Source organism: Dendrobates tinctorius, unplaced genomic scaffold, assembly GCF_039654945.1.
Source record: "Dendrobates tinctorius isolate UK_male_01 unplaced genomic scaffold, ASM3965494v1 ptg000162l, whole genome shotgun sequence".
NCBI classification, from domain to species: domain Eukaryota; kingdom Metazoa; phylum Chordata; class Amphibia; order Anura; family Dendrobatidae; genus Dendrobates; species Dendrobates tinctorius.
Genome location: NW_027361829.1, coordinates 55,987,930 through 56,014,529, shown reverse-complemented (window position 1 = coordinate 56,014,529; position 26,600 = coordinate 55,987,930). Strand labels below are relative to the sequence as shown.

The 26,600-nt window shown below is 45.7% G+C and overlaps 1 protein-coding gene across 4 annotated transcripts in view; it reads right to left on the bottom strand.

Annotated features, from left to right (window-relative positions):
• The window catches only part of HECW1 (HECT, C2 and WW domain containing E3 ubiquitin protein ligase 1), a 564,607-nt gene that overhangs the window by 334,402 nt on the left and 203,605 nt on the right, over positions 1–26,600 (bottom strand). For all 4 annotated transcript variants that reach the window (XM_073550028.1, XM_073550027.1, XM_073550030.1 and 1 more), the window contains one exon: positions 22,533–22,857. In XM_073550028.1, the coding sequence (XP_073406129.1) occupies positions 22,533–22,857 (325 nt within the window). The remainder of the gene's footprint in view (positions 1–22,532; positions 22,858–26,600) is intronic.

The window sequence follows — 26,600 nt, the reverse complement described above, 5'->3', positions numbered from 1 at the left end:
TTGGACTGGGGAATTCAGGATTTGACTTGATAACCCTGGCATGGTATGTGAAAAGAGCTCCATGGAGTAATCTGAAGTGTGGGCTGCGGCATCCTTCACTTTTGATGTGGGTGAAGGACACAAGGAAAAGTGTTGTTCCTGACCAGAAGCCTGCACTGACGATTCAGTGCTTGCAGTTTTTGAAACTTCAGAAGAGGAGGCAATAGAGCTGGAGGCTGTTTCGGCAATGTAAGCCAAAACCTGTTCCTGATGCTCCGGCTTTAAAAGTGGTTTACCTACTCCCAGAAAAGGGAACCTTAAAGGCCTTCTTGTTCCAGATGATGACGCAAGCTCAACACCTCCTGCCTTAGCTGCTATTGTGCTTTTGCCATAACCAGCAGATGCACCACCCCCACCATCAGTACCAGCTGCGCCCCCCCGCCCACGTACGTGGCCTCTTCCACCATTACATACTTTCTCATGTTTGGGAAAATGTACCAAAATACCAGCAGAGATATTGTACTGTATGAGGAGCGCACAGCTGTCTAAGGTATATGGAAAAATTTAAATCTCCATATATATTTCCTTAGTCACAGACGCTCTCCCAGTATTTATTTGACCGTAATCCAACCAGCAGATATACGGTACTGTATCAGAAGTTTACAGCTGTATACGTTTTTGGTGAAAATGTCAATCTCCATATATTTGTTTCCGGAATCACACACAGACGCTCTGCCAGTATGTATTTGACCGTAATACAACCAGCAGATATACGGTACTGTATGAGAAGCGGACAGCTCTATACGGTGTATGGAAAAATGGAAATGTCCTGTAAGGTAGCGCTTGTCTTTAAGGTTGGGGATACTCGCTTTGCAGCCAAATAGCCAGATCCGGCATGGGTTTTCCATAAAACAATAACAGTCCCTGTAGTTTATTCAGGCATCATAAACCCAAAGCAACAGAAAGTTCATATCAAACAGCATAGTGTCCAAGACAGATCTCCACTCTGTTAACCCTGTAGTCACACAGGTTTATGCAATGTCCAATACGCAGGCTCTCTAGCCTCACAGTTATCTCACCCCGTCAGGGTTACTTCATGGTTGCTTCACCACACTGCACATGTCCATTCCCTACTCTGGGAACTCTCAGACATGTGCAGCCATTACACACAGGCACTTCAGGGAGGCAGACACATCTTCCAGCGAGACCTTCCAAACGGACCAACTGGGTCCAAGAATTCACTCATATGACCTACCCTGGCCACCTTATATGGTCCGTAGCCATGCCCACTAGACCACATGGCTATGACCTCATCACTGGTCCTACAAGCACACTCACATAGTCTTTACTAGAGGCGTTTTTAAACACACACCCCTGGGTGGATTTGTAGGTAGCTAGTTCCGCCCGTCTCACCAGCTACCTGGAAAGCTCTCCCTGACACAGTGTAGCAAAAGCTCAGCAGTACCTCTGCTGATCAACACACATATTCAAGCTTCCATCCCAAGGCCACCTACCTTGGGATACATAACAATCATTCAGCATCCTGCCACTCATCCTCTCTCCTGTGACACCCACACAGCGCCCCCTGACGTACACAGTGGTCACTACACCACAGTCCGTATATGTATTTCCGGAGTCTCACACACACACGCTGTCTCTTTATAGATGTGACAATAATCCAAACAGTGGTTAAAACTAAAAGAGAAAGAGCGCAATAGGGTCTTACCCAAGTAAAATGGATATAAATCAAGCTATTATACTCACCAATAGCAGGAGAGCTTCAGGCACAACGGAATAGAGGTCAAGCTGCTGCACATCCAAATGGCCACTCCGTGACCATAAATCATTAGATTTACAAAGAAAGAATTTTTGGATTTAAACGTGCGCTGCTGGACAAACGACTCCTTGCAGATAATATACTTATATACTTTTAATTCCCAACGCGTTTCGAAGTTGACACTTCTTCCTCAGGGGATGATATGTACAGACAGCCAAAGTAGTTCCCGGTTTTATACAAAGTTCAAAAATTGGCGCCAAAGGTCACATGTTACAGGGAGAAAATGTCAAAGGTCAACTCATCAGTATTAAAAAATGTACAAAAGAGTTGTTTAAAACTATATTGTTTCCACCATAATAAATTCTCTTGAAACATTTATTTACAGATCACTTGAAAAAAAGAGAAAGAAAAGAAATGAAAAATATAAAAATATGAGAGGATGGACCTGTGTTAGAACTAAAAAAAAGGGACCGAAATGAGCTGCAGACAAGAAATCAGACCACCATCCTACGTGAACAGACTAATGAAAATGAAAAAGGAAGAAGAAGGATAATGAATAAATGTATATATATGTATTAAAAACGATTTTTATTCAATATTAAATAAAATAATAAAAATGTTTAATATATATAAAAATGTGTAGTTGCGTACTGATTATTTAGTAAAAATGTATGCATGATATAAATAAAATGATGATTATTGGGAAAAAATTTTTTTTTATGTATATACTATATGAATATTTAAATAAAAAATTATGTTAATTAGACAGTTATTATTAGTGAATTAATAAAAGGTAAAATGGACAGTTATACCTACCCTGGCCACCTTATATGGTCCGTAGCCACGCCCACTAGATCACATGGCTATGACCTCATCACTGGTCCTACAAGCACAATCACATAGTCTTTACTATAGGCGTTTTTAAACACACACCCCTGGGTGGATTTGTAGGTAGCTAGTTCCGCCCGTCTCACCAGCTACCTGGAAAGCTCTCCCTGACACAGTGTAGCAAAAGCTCAGCAGTACCTCTGCTGATCAACACACATATTCAAGCTTCCATCCCAAGGCCACCTACCTTGGGATACATAACGATCATTCAGCATCCTGCCACTCATCCTCTCTCCTGTGACATCCACACAGCGCCCCCTGGCGTACACAGTGGTCACTACACCACAGTCCGTATATGTATTTCCGGAGTCTCACACACACACGCTGTCTCTGTATAGATGTGACAGTAATCCAAACAGCAGATATACGATACTGTTTGAGAAGCGGACAGCTCTATACGGTGTATGGAAAAATGGAAATGTCTGTATATGTCTTTCCAGAGTCTTTCACACACATGCTGTCTCTGTATAGATGTGACAGTAATCCAAACAGCAGATTTATGATGCTGTTTGAGAAGCGGACAGCTCTATATGGTGTATTGAAAAATGGAAATGTCCGTATATGTATTTACAGAGTCTCACACACACACGCTGTCTCTGTATAGACCGTAATGCGAACAGCAGATATACGATACTGTTTGAGAAGTGGACAGCTCTATATGATGTATTGAAAAATGGAAATCTCCGTATATGTATTTCCGGAGTCTCACACTCACACGCTCTCTCTGTATACATGTGACCGTAATGCGAACAGCAGATATACGATACTGTTTGTGAAGCGGACAGCTCTATGCGGTGTATGGAAAAATGGAAATGTCCGTATATGTATTTACGGAGTCTCACACACACACGCTATCTCTGTATAGATGTGACCGTAATGCGAACAGCAGATATATGATACTGTTTAAGAAGTGGACAGCTCAATTCGGTGTATGGAAAAATGGAAATGTCCGTATATGTATTTCCGGAGTCTCACACACACGCTGTCTCTGTATAGATGCGACCGTAATGCGAACAGCAGATATACAATACTGTTTGTGAAGCGGACAGCTCTATACGGTGTATGGAAAAATGGAAATGTCCGTATATGTATTTCCGGAGTCTCACACACACACGTTGTGTCTGTATAGATGTGACCGTAATGCGAACAGCAGATATACGATACTGTTTGTGAAGCGGACAGCTCTATGCGGTGTATGGAAAAATGGAAATGTCCATATATGTATTTACGGAGTCTCACACACACACGCTGTCTCTGTATAGATGTGACCGTAATGCGAACAGCAGATATATGATACTGTTTGAGAAGTGGACAGCTCAATTCGGTGTATGGAAAAATGGAAATGTCCGTATATGTATTTCCGGAGTCTCACACACACACGTTGTGTCTGTATAGATGTGACCGTAATGCGAACAGCAGATATACAATACTATTTGAGAAGCGGACAGCTATACAGTTAGGTCCATATATATTTGGACAGAGACAACATTTTTCTAATTTTGGTTCTAGACATTACCACAATGAATTTTAAACAAAACAATTCACATGCAGTTGAAGTTCAGACTTTCAGCTTTCGTTTGAGGGTATCCACATTAAAATTGGATGAAGGGTTTAGGAATTTCAGCTCCTTAACATGTGCCACCCTGTTTTTAAAGAGACCAAAAGTAATTGGACAATTGACTCCAAGGCTATTTCATGGACAGTTGTGGGCAATCCCTTCGTTATGTCATTCTCAATTAAGCAGATAAAAGGCCTGGAGTTGATTTGAGGTGTGGTGCTTGCATTTGGAAGGTTTTGCTGTGAAGGAAACAAGCGGTCAAAGGAGCTCTCCATGCAGGTGAAACAAGCCAGCTGTTATGGTATGCTGTTTCGGGGTGGAGATGAGAAGACAACCCAGGAGTGGACCCTCTGGGTCGCGGCCCCAGAGCCCCCGAGGGCGAGCGGACCAGGTGTAGCCACCCCCTATACAGGGAGTGTTAGGGGCAGGCCCACGGAGGATGAAACCGTGACAGCTGGAGCCAAAGGGGCGACTGGGGCTAAACACAGGAAAGTAGGAACAGAGGAAACTGAGCTGCTAGGCACAGAAGAGCACGGGGACCATGGAGCAGGGCAGGGCACAGGACCGGGGCACAGAGGATGGTGGAGACTGGATGCTGCAAGAGAGAGAGGCCAGGTACAGGTAAGACAACACACGGAAGGCTGAGGTGGACGACAGGTGTACACGGAGAATAGAAGGCACAGGTAGGTAGCCGAGAGAGGCAGGACAGGGAGAGACACAAGAGCTTAAGGCAGACTCAGAGCAAGACAGGAGGTGCAGAGAAGGAGCTACCAGCGGTAGCGCAAACAGGGACAGAGGACGGAGGACAGGGCCTGAGATAAAGCGAACGCTGACAGGGAAGGCAGCGTCACCGCAAATGATAGTCAGGCATCTTACCTGGCCTGACGCTGAGCAGAAGTAGCCGGTGGGCGCCGCCGTGTTGGGGCGGTGCCACCGCATCACAGTTCCTGGAGGCTGGCGTGTCAGGAGCAACATAGTGCACAGGCACGCAGGACCGGTGCCGGGGTACCCGGAGGTCAGGCGCGGGGGTGCGCCAAGAAGCAGGAGCGTGTCGGGAGATGGGACCGCGCAGGTAAGCAGCCGCGGCAGGGACTGTGACAGTACCCCCTTTACTCCCCCTCTTCCTAATGCTGGTGAGGAATCGTCTCATAATAAGAGGAGCATTAATATTTACTCGGGGTTCCCAGGATCTGATATACCGTGAGGATAGCCAAACCCTATCTCCTGGGAGAAAGTTTTTGATAGCGGGGGTCTATTTTACCAATACCGGTCAAAAGTATATAGCAAATTGGCTTGGATATATATTACAAAGAATATTAAAACTTAACTTTTAATCACAAGTTTAAAACCTGTATAGTGAAAAATATGGTGCCATACATAAAATAATAGTGCCAGTGCAAAAGTGCCAATAAAAACAAATTGTATGAGACGCCTTAATTTATCCAGATAATAAACGGATTATTTCTCTTTTTTGTGTCTATATGTGACCAGGTATTATTATTCCAGATGCATTAACCATATACCATCTCAACATATATACCGACACTTTATAGTTCTTACAGTATCCAATTTAGGAAGCTATTACGTTTCTTGTTTCCATTTCAAACCTTTAAGAACAATTATAGAGACAAGGCGAATCAATAAGGAGAAAATTAACTCTCCACCTCCAATATATCTATATTATAGCCGCATATTTTAGGTCAAAATGTGTTACTCTCTACTACAGAAATCCATGGGTAACGAGATACTTGAACGTAACCCTACAGAACTATACCTTAGAGAACTAAAAATTTTGGTTGATGGGGCATTTCAATTAAAATTAATTGATAAAAATGAAAGAGATTTTATAATCCCTGTACACCCGGTAGTAGCAACTTTCTATGCTCTACCAAAGGTACACAAGGGTCTAGTACCATTGAGAGGAAGACCTATAGTCTCTGGAATTGGGAGTCTAACCCAAAATTTAGGTTTATATGTTGATAAAATCCTGAGACCCTTTGTGGTCTCTTTGAGCTCTTATACACGGGACACCACGGATCTTTTATTGAAACTGGATAACATTGAATTGGACACCAATATGATCTTGGGTTCAATCGATGTAGAGGCTCTGTACTCATCGATTCCCCATGAGAAGGGATTAATGGCTGCGGACTACTATTTAAGAACGAGAGGTCTACAATACACAGAACACAATCAATTTGTGATGAGGGCCCTTGAATTTTGCCTAACAAAAAATTATTTTCTTTTTGATGGCAAGTACTTCCACCAGCTCAGGGTCACCGCGATGGGTAGCCCCTGTGCACCATCTTATGCAAATTTGCTCCTGGGCTGGTGGGAGGAAAATGCCATCTTTGGGGAATATTCAGAAGTGGCGGAAGAAAACATTGTCCTGTGGCTTCGCTACATGGACGATGTTTTTGTAATCTGGAAGGGTGATGAGAATGGTTTTTGTAACTTTGTTAAAGGCCTTAATAAGAACGATTTGGACCTTAGCTTTACTTGTGAGGTCAATGCTTGCAGATTACCTTTTTTGGATGTCCTTATTGAACGGGGTGAGAATGGTCGCCTTCTAACAAAAACATATAGAAAACCTACATCTTCTAATTCACTTTTAAGATGGGAATCTAACCACCCAGTTCCTTTGAAAAAAGGCATCCCTAAAGGACAGTACCTTCGAATGAGAAGGAATTGCTCAGATCGAGATACCTATAAATTGCAAGCTGATGATTTGAGATCACGTTTCCTAGAACGGGGGTACCCGGATGGGATCATAAGGAATGCATATAGGACATCTCTGGCTAGGGATAGAAAAGATCTACTCATCCCTTCGCAGAAAACTAAGGATGAAGGTACTACAAGATTCATCACAAAATATTGTAATGGAGCCAAAGATATAAAAGAAATAATAAATCGACACTGGCCGATTCTGTGTATGGATCAGGACTTCACAAGAATCATTCCTAGTAACCCACAGATTACATATAAGAAGGGCCGTTCGTTGAAAGATAGGTTGGTCCGTAGCCATTTTGCCCCAAAAAGTGTTGACAGCGCCACATGGTTGGGCACCCAACCAAAAGGATGCTTTAAATGTGGTTGCTGCAAATACTGTATGTCGATTGAAAAAAACAATGAATTCTGTAGCAATATCACAAGAAAAATATACCCCATTCAGCAATTCATTAACTGCAGATCTGTAGGGGTAATTTATAAGATGACGTGCAGATGTGGTTTAGAATATGTCGGCAAGACAAAGAGAGAACTCAGAGTAAGGGTAGGAGAGCATCATAGGGATACCGTCAATAAACGTGATACTCCAGTAGCCAATCATATTAACCAGAGTCATAAGGGAGATCTTAAGATGGTCAGCTTTATAGGTATCGAAAAGGTATCCAGAAATCAGAGAGGAGGTGATTGGGACAAATACATCCTCCAAAGAGAAACGTATTGGATTTTTACCCTACAAACAGTGTACCCTAACGGACTAAACGATACACTCTCCTTTTCTTCCTTCTTGTAGGGAGGGAACAACAGGGTGAGTTTTACTAGGGAGAGCCGCCGTTAAGTGGGGGCGCCACTTACGCAGGATATTAGGGTGCCAACCTCCGCGTGAGGTAGGGAGTAGTTAGTGAGGGATCATTAGGGAGAGACCTAGTGAGCACCCTTTCTATTTTTCCATAAGCAAGAAGATCCGTGGTGTCCCTAATTAGCATTCAACAACATATTAGATGATTATAATACCTATATTGTACATCATACCGGATGATTATACGACCCCAATTATATGATTCCCATATATTTTTTCTAGGTGTGTTTTTTCTGTAGACACGTTCCTTTTGTCCTTTTTCTATTGTAAATGTGAGCGAAAAAGTTGGTTATGGAATCCAAGCAATGTGTCCATTTTTAGGGTATTCAGCAATAAACAAGCCTGAATAAAATTACTTAAAACCTGGATGCAGCCGTTTTTAGTATTGTGGAGATAAGCTACACTAATACTATACGTAAGACATATGGCAGAAATGCGACCGGGTGAGGAGGTGCAGCGTCAGGTTGTCATGGACACTATGGGTCATGTGAGCGATGCTGGGATGACGCTGTATCTCCGGGACCGGATGTGACGCGTATGGCCCTAAGCCGAGCCCAGGAAGTGGGGCATGCAGACGGCGACGGCCCATTGCATATGGAGGGACCGGAAGTACGGTACCCGGCGTCCGGAAACTGATAGGTTACCATGTGGTGCTCAGTTATTATAAAGTAAAGAGAGGTGATATCTGCGTGCTATGTGTCTAATTGAACTCCATAAACTCCCCTGATGAGTCCTGAATAGATGAAACGCGTTGGGAGAACGGTGTATGAAAAAGGCCGCCCAGATGAATGCAGGCAATAGGATATGCTAAGAGTGGCGGCCCCCCATACAAGAGCGCATATACAGGCATCGGTGTATAGGACTAATACAAATGAGATGAGTATAATGTCATATTATTATTGCACCATGAGAGTATTTAATAGGCAGTAATATTGTGGAACATAGGGCAATATATTATACTGGACTCCATGAGTGTTTTTTATGATTCATTTTGACCTAAAATATGCGGCTATAATATAGATATATTGGAGGTGGAGAGTTAATTTTCTCCTTATTGATTCGCCTTGTCTCTATAATTGTTCTTAAAGGTTTGAAATGGAAACAAGAAACGTAATAGCTTCCTAAATTGGATACTGTAAGAACTATAAAGTGTCGGTATGTATGTTGAGATGGTATATGGTTAATGCATCTGGAATAATAATACCTGGTCACATATAGACACAAAAAAGAGAAATAATCCGTTTATTATCTGGATAAATTAAGGCGTCTCATACAATTTGTTTTTATTGGCACTTTTGCACTGGCACTATTATTTTATGTATGGCACCATATTTTTCACTATACAGGTTTTAAACTTGTGATTAAAAGTTAAGTTTTAATATTCTTTGTAATATATCCAAGCCAATTTGCTATATACTCCTGGGAGAAACGGAGAGGCATCCAACCGTTTTTTGTCGGCATACCTCTTCATCTTGAGACTGGCTTTTTCAAGGGCTTCTTTGGTCTCCCTCCAAATCTGAGAGAAGTCCCTAGACAAGGAGTCCGCTGCCGGTACATCCGAGGCGGGGAAAACAGGAAGGGGGATGCCGGGATGTTGTTCAAAAACCACAAAAAAGGGAGACTTAGAGGAGGCTTCACTTGGATGATTGTTGTAGGCGAATTCTGCCCAAGGAAGAAGAGAGACCCAGTCATCTTGGTGAGCATTGGAGAAGTGCCAGAGGTAGGAAGTTAGAGCCTGGTTGACTTGCTCAACTTGACCATTCGACTGGGGATGATAGGCTGAGGAAAAATCCAGAGTTACCTTCAACAATCCGCAGAGAGCTCGCCAAAAACGGGAGGTAAACTGGACCCTTCGATCTGAGACAATATGCTGAGGGAAGCCATGGAGCCGGAAGACATGGAGCAGAAAAATCTTCGCCAACTCAGGAGCAGTAGGCAGGCTAGGCAACGGAATGAAGTGGGCCATTTTGGGAAACCGACCAACGACCACTAATATGACAGTACATCTTGAGGAAGGAGACAAATCGGTGATGAAGTCTCCTTCCTCAAGAGTGGGTCCATGGATTTGCAGGCACAGGTAACAGATGTAGGAGTCCCGAAGGAGGGTGTCGAGCGACTTTGTTCCTGGCACAAGAGGGACAGGAGGTGATGAAATTCAGGACGTCTTTGCGAAGCGAAGGCCACCAATAATGGCGGGAGACAAGAGAGAGAGTTTTTTTAACTCCTGCATGTCCAGAAAACTTACCATAGTTATTACATAGTAACATAGTTATTAAGATTGAAGGGAGACTTTAAGTCCATCTAGTTCAACCCATATCCTATCCTAACCTGCCCTGACATGTTGATCCAGAGGAAGGCAAAAAAAACCCATGTGGCAAACAGTAAGCTTCACATTGGGGAAAAAAATTCCTTCCCGACTCCACATATGGCAATCAGACTAGCTCCCTGGATCAATGCAATATTAGGGAAACTAGTGTATATACCCTGTAATATTATACTTTTCAAGAAAGGCATCCAGTCCCCTCTTAAATTTAAGTAGGGAATCACTCATTACAACATCATATGGCAGAGAGTTCCATAGTCTCACTGCTCTAACAGTAAAGAATCTGCGTCTGTGAGTATGCTTAAACCTTCTTTCCTCCAGACTTAGAGGATGCCCCCTTGTTCCCGTCACAGGTCTAAGAGTAAAAAGATCATTAGATACTGTCCCCGAATATATTTATACATTGTAATAAGATCACCCCTAAGCCTTCGATTCTCCAAATTAAATAACCCCAAGTGTAATAACCTGTCTTGGTATTGCAGATCCCTCAGTTCCCTAATAACCTTGGTCGCTCTTCTCTGCACCCGCTCCAGTTCAGCTATGTCGCACTAGTGACTTATATAGAGGTAAAATTATGTTCTCCTCATGAGCATCTATGCCTCTTTTAATGCATCCCATTATTTTATTTGCCTTTGCAGCAGCTGCCTGACACTGGCCACTAAATGTGAGTTTGTCGTCCACCCATACACCCAGGTCTTTTTCAGTGACAGTTTTGCCCAGTGTTTTACAATTAAGCACATAATTATACATCTTGTTCGTTCTACCCAAGTGCATGACCTTACATTTATCCCCATTAAAGCTCATTTGCCATTTATCAGCCCAAGCTTCTAGTTTACATAAATCATCCTGTAATATAAAATTGTCCTCCTCTGTATTGATTACCCTGCTGAGTTTAGTGTCAGCTACAAATATTGAAATTCTACTCTCTATGCCCCCTACAAGGTCATTAATAAATATGTTAAAAAGAAGCAGGCCCAAAACTGACCCCTGTGGTACCCCACTGCTAACCGTGACCCAGTCCAAGTGTACTCCATTAATAACCACCCTTTGTTACCTATCCCTGAGCCAGCTCTTAACCCACCTACACATTTTTCCCTATCCCCATTGTTCTCATTTTATGTATCAACCTTTTGTGTGGCACCGTATCAAAAGCTTTTGAAAAGTCCATGTACACCACGTCCACTGCATTCCCTTGGTCAAGTCCAGAACTTACCTCTTCATAAAAGCTTATCAGGTTAGTCTGACAGGAACGGTCCCTTGTAAACCCATGTTGATATTGGGTCATGAGGTTATTCTTCTCCAGATACTCCAGTATAGTATCTCTTAGAAAACCCTCCAGGATTTTACCCACAGTTGAGGTTAAACTTACTGGCCTATAATTTCCAAGTTCAGTTTTTGTCCCCTTTTTGAATATTGGCACCACATTTGCTATACACCAGTCCTGTGGTACAAACCCTGTTATTATGGAATCTTTAAAGATTAAAAATAATGGTCTATCTATGACTGTGCTTAATTCCTGCAGTACTCGGGGGTGTATCCCATCCGGGCCCGGGGATTTGTCAATTTTAGTGATTTTTAGATGCCGCCGTACTTCCTGCTGGGTTAAGCAGGTGACATTTAATGGAGAATTTTTATCCCTGATCATGTTATCCGTCATGGTATTTTCTAGTGTAAATACTGTTGAAAAAAGTCATTTAGCATATTGGCTTTTTCCTCATCCTCATCCACCATTTCACCCAGACTATTTTTAAGGGGACCAACACTATCATTTTTTAGTTTATAATAATAATAATAAATTTTATTTTTATAGCGCCGACATATTCCGCAGCACTTTACATTTCAGAGGGGATTTGTACAGACAATAGACATTACAGCATAACAATAATCACATACATTAGATTATAACAAATACCAAGAGGAGTGAGGGCCCTGCTCGCAAGCTTACAGTCTATGAGGAAAGAGGGAGACACGAAAGGTGGGTGGTAACAGTTGCTCTGATTGTATGGACCAGCCATAATGTTAAGTGTGTAACAGTACAGACACAGAGGGCTAATGGATGCATAAAGCATGTGGGAACATGATGCTGGGAACCTGGTTATGGTAAAACTTTTGGCTCTGCCACACAGGGATAGGTTAGGTTAATGTGTTGAGGCGATAGGCCAGTCTGAATAAATGCGTTTTCAGGACACGCTTAAAATTGTGGGGATTGGGGACTAATCGTATTGACCTGGGAAGTACATTCCAAAGAATTGGCGCGGCACGTGTAAAGTCTTGGAGACGGGAGTGGGAGGTTCTGACTATTGAGGATACTAACCTCAGGTCATCAGCAGAACGGAGGGCGCGGGTAGGGTGGTATACTGAAACAAGGGAGGAGATGTAGGGTGGTGCTGAGCCATGGAGGGCTTTGTGGGTGAGGGTAATAAGTTTATACTGAATTCTGGAGTGGATGGGTAGCCAGTGTAATGACTGGCACAAGGTAGAGGCATCGGTGTAACGATTGGTGAGGAATATGATCCTGGCTGCAGCATTCAAGACAGATTGGAGAGGGGAGAGTTTGGTAAGAGGGAGACCGATTAGAAGAGAGTTACAATAGTCGAGACAAGAATGAATAAGAGAAACAGTAAGAGTTTTTGCAGAGTCAAAAGTAAGAAAAGGTCGAATTCTAGAAATGTTTTTGAGGTGCAGATGACAAGAGCGAGCCAGTGATCGAATGTGGGGGGCAAAGGAAAGCTCGGAATCAAGTATGACCCCAAGACAGCGGGCATGTTGCTGGGGAGTAATAGTGGAACCACACACGGAAATGGCAATGTCGGGTGTAGGTACATTAGTAGCGGGAGGAAACACCAGGAGTTCAGTCTTTGACAGGTTCAGTTTCAGATATAATGAGGACATGATATTAGACACAGCGTTTAGACAATCGCCAGTGTTTTCTAGAAAGGCTGGCGTGATGTCAGGAGAAGAAGCGTATAATTGGGTGTCATCAGCATAGAGATGGTACTGGAAACCAAATCTACTGATTGTTTGACCAATAGGGGCAGTGTACAAGGAGAAGAGGAGGGGGCCTAGAACCGATCCTTGAGGAACCCCAACAGTAAGGGGAAGGTGAGAGGAGGAGGAACCGGCAAAAGAAACAGTAAAGGAGCGGTCGGAGAGATAGGAGGAGAACCAGGAGAGAACGGTGTCCTTGAGGCCAATGGAATGGAACATAGTGAGGAGGAGCTGATGATCCACAGTGTCGAATGCTGCAGAGAGATCCAAGAGAATTAGCATGGAGTAATGACCATTTGATTTAGCTGTTAGCAGATCATTCTTACTATTTATGTAGTTAAAGAATATTTTGGGATTATTTTTACTTTCTCTGGCAATGAGTCTCTGTCTCAATCTTTGCTGTCTTGATTTGCTTTTTACAGAATTTATTTAATCTTCTGTATTTAGTTAATGCCTCATCACTACCTACTTGGTTTATTTCTCTAAATGCTTTATTTTTATCTCTTATTGCACCACTTACAGCTCTATTTAGCCATAGTGGTTTCCTCCTATTTCTCACATGTTTATTCCCATATGGTATATATTGTGCACAGGTCCTATTCAGGATGTTAATAAATGTCTCCCATTTTCTTTGTGTATTTTTATGTCTCAGGATATCGTCCCAGTTAATTGCACCAAGATCATCTCTCATCCGTTGGAAATTTGCTTTCCTGAAGTTTAGTGTCCTTGTAACCCCTCTACTACACATCTTATTAAAGGATACATGAAAACTTATTACCGTATTTTTCGGACTATAAGACGCACCGGACCATAAGACGCACCCCAATTTTCAGAAGGAAAATAGGGAAAAAAATAATAATGTGTCAAATGGGGGTCCGTCTTACAGTCCGAATTCAGCTTACCTGGGAAGGGATCCGGCACAGGTGGAGGAGTAGTCACAGGGGTCATTCAGTGGTCCAGGCTCGTGCGGTGGCGGCTCTGTGCTGGGGCAGGTTGGTTGTGCTGGGGCAGCTGCGCTGGGGCAGGGGCAGCTGTCCTGAGGCTGGGGCAGCTGTGCTGGGGCAGGGGCAGCTGTGCTGGGGCAGCTGTCCTGAGGCTGGGGCAGCTGTGCTGGGGCAGGGGCAGCTGTGTTGGGGCAGTTGTCCTGAGGCTGGGGCAGCTGTGTGGGGCTGGGGCAGCTGTCCTGAGGCTGGGGCAGCTGTGCTGGGGCAGCTGTCCTGAGGCTGGGGCAGCTGTCCTGGGGCAGCTGTCCTGAGGCTGGGGAAGCTGTGTGGGGCTGGGGCAGCTGTCCTGAGGCTGGGGCAGCTGTCCTGAGGCTGGGGCAGCTGTGTGGGGCTGGGGCAGCTGTCCTGAGGCTGAGGCAGCTGTCCTGAGGCTGGGGCAGCTGTGTGGGGCTGGGGCAGCTATCCTGAGGCTGGGGCAGCTGTGCTGGGGCAGCTGTCCTGAGGCTGGGGCAGCTATGTGGGGCTGGGGCAGCTGTCCTGAGGCTGGGGCAGCTGTCCTGAGGCTGGGGCAGCTTTGCTGGGGCAGCTGTCCTGAAGCTGGGGCAGTTGTGCTGGGGCAGGTGGGCCTCTGCAGGGCGGTGGTGGCAGTGGCTCCGCCGGCATTTCCTCCAAGCCCGGAGGCCCCCCCGCACATCCCTTGCTGGCCGCCGCCATGTTGCGGTGGCCTCCGGGAACATGGACGCCGGGAAGATGGCCGCCGGTCCGGGGACGAGATCTGAAGCCGCGCATATGCTGTCCCCGGACCAGCGGCCATCTTCCCGGCGTCCATGTTCCCAGAGGCCACCACAACATGGCGGCGGCCAGCAAGGGATGTGCGGGGGGGCCTCCGGGCTTGAAGGAAATGCTGGCGGAGCCGCCGCCCCTGCATCGGAGCACAGCCCGCCGCCACCACCGCCCCGCAGAGCCCAGCTTGCTGCCACCACCGCACCGCAGAGCCCCGCCCGCTGCCACCACCGCACCGCAGAGCCCCGGAGGTGAGTATATTGCGCCCATAAGACGCACCCCCCATTTTCCCCCAAAATTTTGGGGGAAAAAAGTGCGTCTTATGGTCCGAAAAATACGGTAATTTGTGATCACCATTACCCAAGTGACCCCCAACCCTTACATTTGATATGCCTTCTGAGACTCTAGATGAATGACTCCAACGTAGGACCTTCAGTCTGTCTCCACTTCGAACAAGGGTTTTACCAGCAGGTGGGGAAACCATGCTCAGTGGAGCCACAGTAAGAATTTTGGCAGGATCGATGAGATGTGCCGGTCCATCCTCCTTATCCACTGACAAGAATGACCGTGATAGGGTGTCCGCCTTGATGTTCTTATTCCCGGGTCAAAAGTGGAGTTCAAAATCAAAATGCCTGAAAAACAAGGACCATCTGGCTTGCCGTGGGTTGAGCCTTTGAGCGGACTGAAAGTAGGCCAAATTCTTATGATCCGTGAATATGATGAATGGATGGACGGCTCCCTTGAGAAGATGGACTCTTCGAGAGCCATTTTTATGGCCAGTAGCTCTCTGTCTCCAATGGAATAATTTCGTTCAGGAGCGGAGAAGGCCTTAGAAAAAAACCGCAGGTGAGAAAATGGCCAGAGGAGGATTTTTGCAGAAGGACTGCTCCTGCTCAAACTGAGGATGCATCAACCTCGAGAATGAATGGCCTATTGGTATCCGGGCGATGGAGCACAGGAGACTTTGCAAATTCTTGTTTTAGAACCTCAAAGGCGGCTTCCGCATCAGGAGGCCAAAGATTGGGGTTGGCTCCTTTGCGGATGAGAGCAGAAAAAGGCTTAGTCAGAGAAGAAAAATGGGGGATAAATTGCCTATAATAATTGGCTAGTCCCAAAAAACACTGGATTGCTTTTACTCCAAGGAGGCGTGTCCAATTGAGAACAGCCGAGACTTTCACAGGATCCATCTCTAACCCCGAGCTCGAGACGATATAACCAAGATAAGGCAACGAAGCTTGCTCAAAGATGCACTTCTCCAACTTGGCAAAAAGGTGGTTCTCTCTGAGGCGTTGGAAGACTTGGAGGACATCTCGACGATGCATGGACAGGTCGAGGGAGAAGACTAAGATGTCATCTAAGTAGACCACTACACAGGAGAAGAGGAGATCTCGAAAGATGTCATTTACGAGTTCCTGGAATACTGCAGGTACGTTGCAGAGACCAAACGGCATAACCAAATACTCGTAGTGGCCGTCTTGTGTGTTGAACGCAGTCTTCCACTCATCCCCGGAACGTATGCGAACAAGATTGTAGGCTCCTTGTAGGTCGAGCTTGGTAAATACTCGTGCTCCCCTCAGGCGATCAAAGAGCTCAGAGATGAGTGGCAGTGGGTATTTTTTCTTCACCGTGATGCGATTCAGGCCACGATAGTCAATCCACGGGCTAAGAGACCCATCCTTCTTCTTCACAAAAAAAGAAGCCTGCTCCTGCAGGGGAAAAAGATTTCCGAATGAAGCCTCTGGCCAGATTGTCCTGGATGTACTCCGACATGGCTTGGGTCTCTGCCAAGGAGAGGGGATAAATCCTTCCATGAGGAGGAGTGGTACCTGGAACGAGCTCGATGGGGAAATCCTAGGGACTGTGAGGAGGAAGAGTCTCAGCTTCTTTCTTGTCAAACATATCCGAAAAAGAACTGTTTGCAAAAGGCAAACCCGAGGGAACAGAGGGAGGACGGGTTATACCTACAGGACGCACCGACAGCAGACACTGAGACTGACAGGACTCCTTCCAACGCAAAACGTTACCTTTATGCCAATCTAAGGTGGGCTCGCGGAGCCGCAGCCAAGGAAGACTGAGTAGGGTAGGGTGAGAGATACCTGCTAAGAGATAAAACGTAATTTTCTCTTTGTGCAGGGCCCCTACTTGCAGCTCTACTTCTTGGGTGACAAGCGTAATGGTCTCTTGCAAGGGTCGACCATCTACGGATGCGAAAACCTCGGGGTTTTCCAAGGTCCTCACGGGGACAGAAAATTTGTTGACCTCCTCTAGCCTAATAAAATTACCGGCGGTGCCCAAGTCCACATAGTCCACCAGAGAAGCCCGCTTACCACCGACATGCAAGAGGACAGACAAAGTGAGGGGTTGAGAGGTATCACATGCACCTGGGGAGGCCTCTCTTACCTGGCCTAGGCGGAGAAGTTTTCCGGACAATCAGGACAAGTTCGGAGCAAATGGGAACTGCTGCCACAATAGAAACAAAGACCCTGGAGGCTCCTCTCCCTATGACGATGGTCGGAGAGTTTAAGGCGGTCTACCTGCATTGGCTCGGGTGCAGAGGCGGGAGTGAGGGTCCTGGGTCGGGGACTGGGTGGTCTGCAAACTGAAGGCAACGGTCGAGAAAGCCTTCTCTCACGAGAGGCCCCGCCAAAAAGCGCCCACCAACGCTTTGTTGTTCCAGCCCAAATCAGAGGACAAGGTCCGAAACTGAATGGCATACTGGCCCACGGTTTGCGAACTTCGGCAAAGATTAAACAGGGCCTCAGTGGTGGAGGCTAGACGACCCGGTTTGTCAAACACCCGATGAAAAGTGTCCATAAAAACAGATAACTGGGTGACCGCGGGGTCATCACGTTCCCAGAGGGGATTCACCCAAGCCAGGGCGTCCCCTTCCAAATGGGAGATGATGAAGGCCACCTTGGCTCGGTCCGTGGGGTACTGCTGGGGCAGAAGTTCAAAATGGAGGTGGCATTGGTTTAAAAAACCCCGGCACAATTTGGCATCCCCGTCATACCAGGGCGGTTTGACCAACCGCGGGGGAGGATGAGAAACCGCGGCTGGGGGGGGAAGCAGAGGCAGCCGACTGCAACGAAAGCAATCGACCGTCCACCGATGCCATGTAACTGAGGATATGTGTCTGAGTGCTACTGGGCCAACTCTTGTTGTAAGCCAGCCAACTGGGTGGCGTTACCCAGGTCAGAGGATTGGAGAGCGGAGAGGCGCAAGTCCATGGTTTTCATAAAGGACATTATACGCGTTTGATTCTCCCGGAGGAAAAGTAACTCTTTTTGCGCGGTCGCGGCTCCAGTGGGATCCATGGCCTGACTATGTTGTTTCGGTATGCTGTTTCGGGGTGGAGATGAGAAGACAACCCGGGAGTGGACCCTCTGGGTCGTGGCCCCAGAGTCCCCGAGGGCGAGCGGACCAGGTGTAGCCACCCCTATACAGGGAGTGTTAGGGACAGGCCCACGGAGGATGGAACCTCGACAGCCGGAGCCAAAGGGGTGACTGGGGCTAAACACCGGAAAGCAGGCACAGAGGAAACCGAGCTGCTAGGCACAGAAGAGCACGGGGACCACTGAGCAGGGACAGGGCACAGGAACGGGGCACAGAGGATGGTGGAGACTGGAGGCTGCAAGAGAGAGGCCAGGTACAGGTAAGACAGCGCACGGAAGGCTGAGGTGGACGTCAGGTGTACACGGGGAATAGAAGGCACAGGCAGGTAGCCGAGAGAGGCAGGACAGGGAGAGACACAAGAGCTTAAGGCAGACTCAGAGCAAGGCAGGAGGTGCAGAGAAGGAGCTACCAGCGGTAGCGCAAACAGGGACAGAGGACGGAGAACAGGGCCTGAGACAAAGCGAACGCTGACAGGGAAGGCAGCGTCACTGCAAATGATAGTCAGGCGTCTTACCTGGCCTGACGCTGAGCAGAAGTAGCCGGTGGGCACCGCCATGTTGGGGGCGGCACTACCGCGTCACAGTTCCTGGAGGCCGGCGTGTCAGTAGCAACATAGTGCGCAGGCGTGCAGGACCGGCGCCGGGGTACCCGGAGGTCAGGCGCGGGGACACGCCGAGAAGCAGGAGCGCGCCGGGAGACGGGACCGCGTAGGTAAGCAGCCGCGGCAGGGACCGTGACACCATCCTTATGCTACAAAAACAGAAAAAAACCCATCCGAGAAATTGCTACAACATTAGGAGTGGCAAAATCTACAGTTTGGTACATCCTGAGAAAGAGAGAAAGCGCTGGTGAACTCATCAATGCAAAAAGACCTGGGCGCCCACAGAAGACAACAGTGGTGGAGGATCGCAGAATAGTCTCCATGGTGAAGAGAAACCCCTTCACAACAGCCAACCAAATGAACAACACTCTCCAGGAAGTAGGCGTATAAATATCAAAATCTACCATAAAGAGAAGACTGCATGAAAGTAAATACAGAGGATTCACTGCACGGTACAAGCCACTCATAAGCATCAAGAATCAAAAGGCTAGACTAGAATTTGCTAAAAAACATCTAAAAAAGCCAGCACAGTTCTGGAAGAACATTCTTTGAACAGAAGAAACAAAGATCGACCTCTACCAGAATGATGGAAAGAGAAAAGTATGGTGAAGGCGTGGTACAGCTCATGATCCAAAGCATACCACATCATCTGTAAAACACAGCGGAGGCAGTGTGATAGCTTGGGCATGCATGGCTGCCAGGGGCACTGGGTCACTAGTGTTTATTGATGATGTGACACAGGACTGAAGCAGTCGAATGAATTCTGAGGTATTCAGAGCCATACTGTGTGCTCAGTTCCAGCCAAATGTAGCCAAACTGATTGTTCGTCGTTTCATACTACAGATGGACAATGACCCAAAACTAAAGCCAAAGCAACCCAGGAGTTTATTAAAGCAAAGAAGTGGAATATTCTTGAATGGCCAAGTCAGTCACCTGATCTCAACCCAATTGACCATGCATTTCACTTGTTAAAGACTAAACTTCAGACAGAAAGGCCCACAAACAAACAGCAACTGAAAACCACCACAGTGAAGGCCTGGCAGAGCACCAAAAAGGAGGAAACACAGTGTCTGGTGATGCCCATGAGTTCAAGACTTCAGGCAGTCATTTCCAACAAAGGGTTTTCAACCAAGTACTAGAAATGAACATTTTATTTACAATTATTTAATCTGTCCAATTACTTTTGGTCCCTTTAAAAACAGGGTGGCACATGTTAAGGAGCTGAAACTCCTAAACCCTTCATCCAATTTTAATGTGGATACCCTCAAATGAAAGCTGAAAGTCTGAACTTCAACTGCATCTGAATTGTTTTGTTTAAAATTCATTGTAGTAATGTCTAGAACCAAAATTATAAAAATGTTGTCTCTGTCCAAATATATATGGACCTAACTGTATTCAGTGTATGGAAAAATGGAAATGTCCGTATATGTATTTACGGAGTCACACACACACGCTGTCTCTGTATAGATATGACACTAATCCAAACAGCAGATATACAATACTGTTTGAGAAGCGGACAGCTCGATACGGTGTATGGAAAAATGGAAATGTCCGTATATGTATTTCCTGAGTCTCACTCACACACACACACACTGTCTCTGTATAGATGCGACACTAATCCAAACAGCAGATATACGATACTGTTTGAGAAGCGGACAGCTCGATACGGTGTATGGAAAAATGGAAATGTCCGTATATGTATTTCCTGAGTCTCACACACACACACGCTGTCTCTGTATACATGTGACCGTAATGCGAACAGCAGATATACGATACTGTTTGTGAAGCGAACAGCTCTATACGGTGTATGGAAAAATGGAAATATCCGTATATGTATTTCTGGAGTCTCACACACACACATGCTGTGTCTGTATAGATGTGACGGTAATGCGAGCAGCAGATATACGATACTGTTTGGGAAGCGCACACGCTGTCTCTGTATAGATGTGACCGTAATGCGAACAGCAGATATACGATACTGTTTGTGAAGCGGACAGCTCTATACGGTGTATGGAAAAATGGAAATGTCCGTATATGTATTTCCGGAGTCTCACACACACACACGATGTGTCTGTATAGATGTGACCATAATCCAAACAGCAGATATACGATACTGTTTGAGAAGTGGACAGCTCTATACGGTGTATGTATGGAAATTGTTAAATCTCCGTCTATTTTTTCCGGAGTCTCACACACACACGCTGTTTCTGTATAGATGTGACCGCAATCCAAACAGCAGATATACGATACTGTTTGAGAAGCGGACACCTCTATAAGGTGTATGTATGGAAAATTTTAAATCTCCGTCTATTTTTTTACGGAGTCACACACACACTGTCTCGGTATAGATGTGACTGTAATCCGCAAACAGCAGATATACGATACTGTTTGAGAAGCGGACACCTCTATACGGCGTATATTTGGAAAAATGTAAATCTCCGTCTATTTTTTTACGGAGTCACACACACACTGTCTCAGTATAGATTTGACCGTAATCCGCAAACAGCAGATACAGTATACGATACTGTTTGAGAAGCGGACACCTCTATATGGTGTATGGATGGAAAAATGTAAATCTCCGTGTATTTTTTTACGGAGTCACACACACATAGCATGTATTTGTCCGTGATACCAGCCGGTACACGGTAGTGTGTGAGGAGCGTACACCTCTATACGGTGTGTGAAAAAATGACCGCTCGGTAACTGTGCAGAAGAAAGGAATAAAAGGATTTTTGCTTTTAAAAAAGCAGTCTGCACAGGAGTGTGCACACAGCAATGCAGCTATCAGGTAGCCTTATAAGGCAGCCTAATAACCACCAGAGCTGCTGCACAAAAAAAAAATCCTTCCCTTTCACTGCACACTAACTGTTGTGTTGTACAGTGAAAATCGCTATCAGCAGTAGCACAGATTTTTTTTTCTTTCATGCCTAAACACTCTCCCTATTGAGAACGAGCAGCAGCAACCTCTCCCTATGCTAAGATCGGCAGAAGTAAGATGGCGGTCGGCTTTCAGGGCTTTTATAGCCACTGTGACGCCACACAAAGCAAGCCAATCACTGCAATGCCCTTCTCTAAGATGGTGGTGGCCGCTGCCCATGTCATCGCGTTGCCCACAGTGTGCGTCCTTGATCATTGGCTGAGAAAAGGCGCTGGAAGCATTATGGGAAACGCGACTTTGGTGCTTGAGTCGGCGACCGCATGGCCGACCTCACGCTAAGGTCGGGTTTCGATCGGCGAAACCCGACTTTAGCAAAAGTCGGCGATTTTTTAATTTGACCGACCCATTTCGCTCCATTCTGGTTACAACTAATTGTATCATTGAAAATTTCAATTAATCTGGCAAAAAACAAGCCCTCATAATGCTAAGTCGGAGGAAAAATTAAAAAAAAATGTATTGCTATAGGAAGAAGGGGAGAAAAAAAGATGAATGAATATTTCTATTATATTTTTGTGATTGCCGAAAATCTATTTACAAAATCTGACTTTCACGTTAAGTTTATGGAACAAAATGTCAGCATTTTGACATAAAAAATTCAGAATTCTGTCTTTTTATCTACCTTTCTATTTTCAGAACACAAAATGTCTATCCCGGATTTTTCTTTTTTTACCGGCCGAGGTCTGTTCCATACTGAATGTGTAAAAGGGTTTATAACAGAATATTTGAAACAAATTCAACATTTTAAATGTCATAAAATATCACAAATGACACACTTACCGATTAAGTACATGCCAATCCAGTCTCCAGCATCCACTTCCTCCTTTATATCCCAATATATAACCAGATCCTGGGAGTGCCCTATAGCGTAGTAGGAGCTGCTGACCATAAGAGTGGAGCGACTATCTGAAGTGACCAGGTCAGTGTCACTTGTGGACCGCGGTATAGTTACTCCTTCATGTGGACTGTTCCTGATATCCATGTTATGAAATTGGTCAGGGTTGTAACTGTACCTTAGCGGTTCTTTACATCGCCGCCTGTTTTGCGAGTTCCTCGATGGAGAAGCCATGGCAGCCAGGCCGAGGAACCTGTTTTGGTACAAATTCTGTAATACAAAATGTAAAAACAAAATTGAGAACTTTATTACAGTAAATGCAAGCAGGCATATTATTAGGTTAAAAAAAATCTCGAAAAAAATTACAAAGACTGTGTGTCTGCAAAACAAATCATTGAGACTTGTCCTTTTTTAATCCAAGTCACACATCAAAAATGACCCATACAAGTCTATGGGTCCGTGAAAATTAATGACAGCACTTGGATAAAATCATGGCATCAGTGTGCAATCCGTGTACAGTCTGTGATTAAACTTGCAATGGATAGGAAAAGTTTTGCATTTTTGTTAATTTATTCATTTTTGTTATATGTGAAAAATCACTGATGAAACACTGATGGTAGAAATGGACACACTGACTAAAAACTGATGAAACTGGCATCTAAAACACTGACGAAACTCGAAATGTTTCATTTGGATAGGAAATAATTTGCTGACCAATGAAGGTCTGACCAAAGGGACCTCCAGTGATCCCAAAATCTGGGTTCTTGAACCCCTGAAAACAATGCTCTGAAGCCCCATGCTGAATGAAGCGGAGCTGTGTATACTTGACCTCCTCTTCTTTCATTTTCAATTTCACTGCCAGAAATAGCCAAATACACGGCTTGGCTTTCTCCAGTAGTCCCATAGACAATGATTGACGTGGAAGCCTATCATGCGCTCTTTTACTCCATTAAAGATGAGACTGCAGAGTACAAATCTTGGGGTTCTAGAGCCCAATCTTGGGATTGCTGAAGAGGTTCCCAGTGGTCAAACCACCATCGATCAATAAGTTAACTTGTGATTTTGGGAATGACCCTGCAAATCAATTTAATTAACAGATGAATCATAAAAATATTTAATTAGATATTTTTTAAGTAAATTCTGGCAAAAATCAGCTAAAACCTCTATTTGGAAGATCTAAGTAACTTGGTCAACACCAAGGTCACAAGATGTGTAAACTCTGCACATGGGCCCAGAAAGTAAGCAGCTTCCTATTATCTATTAAAATTCATATAAGGAACTTAGCTAATGAATGGTACATTGTTGTAGATACTCGAGACTTATTCATGTGGAGACACTATAAAACTATAAGACTCAGGTCTTTTATTAGTGTGACCAGTAAGCACCAAGCGTTCCAAGTGGCACCTACAGTACAGCTGATTGAACCCGCTGAATTTATCTTGGATCTGCTATGTGATGGTATATGTAATTTCGGCATCAGGAAGTGAGTGGCACTAATGACGTCCAACCAATATCCCAGGACAGAGCCGGACTGGCCATCTCGCAAATGCCAGAAGGGCCTGTCTGGTCATGGGCCGCCTTGTCTGTTACACTGTTAACAGAATTGGTGTTCTCAAAACACCTATACTGATAAAAATTGTGACGGAGCACAAAGTCACTGACTCCATCTCTTACTCCAGCGGGCCACGGGTATCCTTACAAATATTGGTCTTGTAGTAAATCTTCCTTTTCTCCATCCAGGGTAATATTAGTAATATATCCCATCTGGTTCTTGATGGCGACAACATGGGCCTGTGTGAGTTCAAATGCCAAGGCTGAATCTCAGCCTCAGTCCGTACCTGTCTCAGGATGTATAAAGGGTCTAGTGAATAGGACAGGTGCATGATATCTGCAGGTTGTACATGCATCTATGCAGAACATCATCAGCGTTGCTCACTTCCCATTGTGGAATTAATGGGTTCAGGATCAACTGGTGATGGCAAGGCCAGATAGCACAGTTGTAATGTAGTAAGGATATGGTAAAAAAAAAAGTGAGTGTAGTTGACTGCAAGGAGCCTTTGAATAGAAAAAATGCTTTGACATCGCTGTTTATGAGTGCAAATTGTTCAGCAAGGTCTTTTCAACAGATGCTCTATGTTGATCAAATTGACCTCATTAATTTTGGGTCACATAGTCAAAAACTGAGCTGTCAACGCATATTTTTTGTAACGTCCGCCTGCGGTTCTGGGCTGCAGCCAGGCAACACCCTGAGAAACACTGATACCCTTTACCCCTATACAGGGATCTGGATTTACAACAGAGCCCAGGAGGTAGCTGTCTGAATAGGAGCAGCGGCCAGAGCAGGACGGTCGTCAGAGTGAAGTACAAAAACAGCAGGCAATAGCAGAGTCAATTTCAGGCCAAGGTCAGAGTCAAAAACCAGGAGGGCGGCAGAGGTACAGAATCGTTAGGAAGTAGCAGAGTCAGAATATCCAGGCCAAGGTCACAAACCAGGAGAGTAGCAGAAGTACAGAATCGTCAGGCAAAAGAGGGGTCAGAAATCCAGGCTGAGGTCAGAGTCAAACAGAAATCAATCACTAAGTAACACACAGGGGAACCAAGAATATATCCGGCGGCTTGCAAGACCAGTCCCAAGGTATTTGAGGGATCAGGTCATCCCTCACAGGTTCCTGGACTGGTGATGTCATTAGGGCCGCCCCCAGGACCAGGCCAGATGGAGTTGCAGTAACCCCCTGATGACTGACAGAGGGGCGGAGCCTGCGCCCACCAGATGCCTGCGCAGGAGCCACTTCTCTGTCACCACCATAACTCACGGGCGGACCACGGCGCCTCCCAGTGGCCGAGGCAGGAACAGCCGTCCCCGAGTCTGACAGTGAAGTGGCGGTCTGGCGCCTCCTAGAGGCCGTGACCGGAACAGCAGGCCTCGAATCCAACGGTGACGTGACAGACCGGTGCCTCCTAGTGGCTAAAGCTGGGACCATAGGCCCTGAGTCTGACGGCGACGTAATAGAACCACGGCGCCTTCCAGTGGCCGAGGCAGGAACAGCCGTCCCCGAGTCTGACGGCGAAGTGGCGGCCCAGCGCCTCCTAGTGGCTGCGAGCGGAATAGCAGGCCCCAAATCTGACGGAGACGTGACATTTTTTATACAAAACCCCATTCAGTCAGTCAGATGCATGCAGTTTTTTACCACACTGACCACATTGTGACACTGTGCCATCTTGCCTTACCATTATCCTGTATTCTGTGGAATTGTTTGAAACAACATTTAGGCTTAGGCCAAGGTCAAACGGTGCAGTCGTGAATCTCGTGATGCAGTTTTCCTACAGTCCAACATTGCATGCACTTTGTGCAGAAACTAGCCTAGTTGTGTTTGCATGTTGATAAGCAGAGCCATTATTAGGGGTATTCAACATTGATTAATTTGGTCTATTAAATTTGGATATGTAGTGAAAATGTAGGGTCGGTGGTGGGGTGCCGAGCTGGGGGGTGATAGGGGGTGGTCCCACTTCTTACCGCGCAGAGATGATAACAGACACGATGAGGCAGATTCTGGGTGCAACAGGTCCAAGTTTATTGCTCACCGTCCGACTGACGGTCCTCGCGGTACACCGCGATATCTCTCTCTGCCCTCCGTGTTCAGGGCCGCTTCAACACCGTATGTTACACAAGGGACGTACTTACACGTCACGTCCCGTCTCACACTGTGACAATCCTGACAGCTCGGTTACTGTGGCCGCCTTAGGCCCGTACACCAACAGCACTTTACTAATCAGTTTCGTCGTAACACATACGGTGTCTTCCACCCAGAGCCTTGTCTCTGCTGCGGTCCTTCCCTGTCAGGACCACCCCCTGACGTTTCTTCTCCTCAGTCCCCCTGGTCGGATTCTCCTCAGGGCACACAGACTGGCGAAGTCCTCCTGTCACCTGGGCTCCCCCTGGGGACTGGAACCTTCTGGAACCCTCCCTCAGAATTTATAACTTCCCCGGTTCCTTGAAACTGTCACTAACTGTC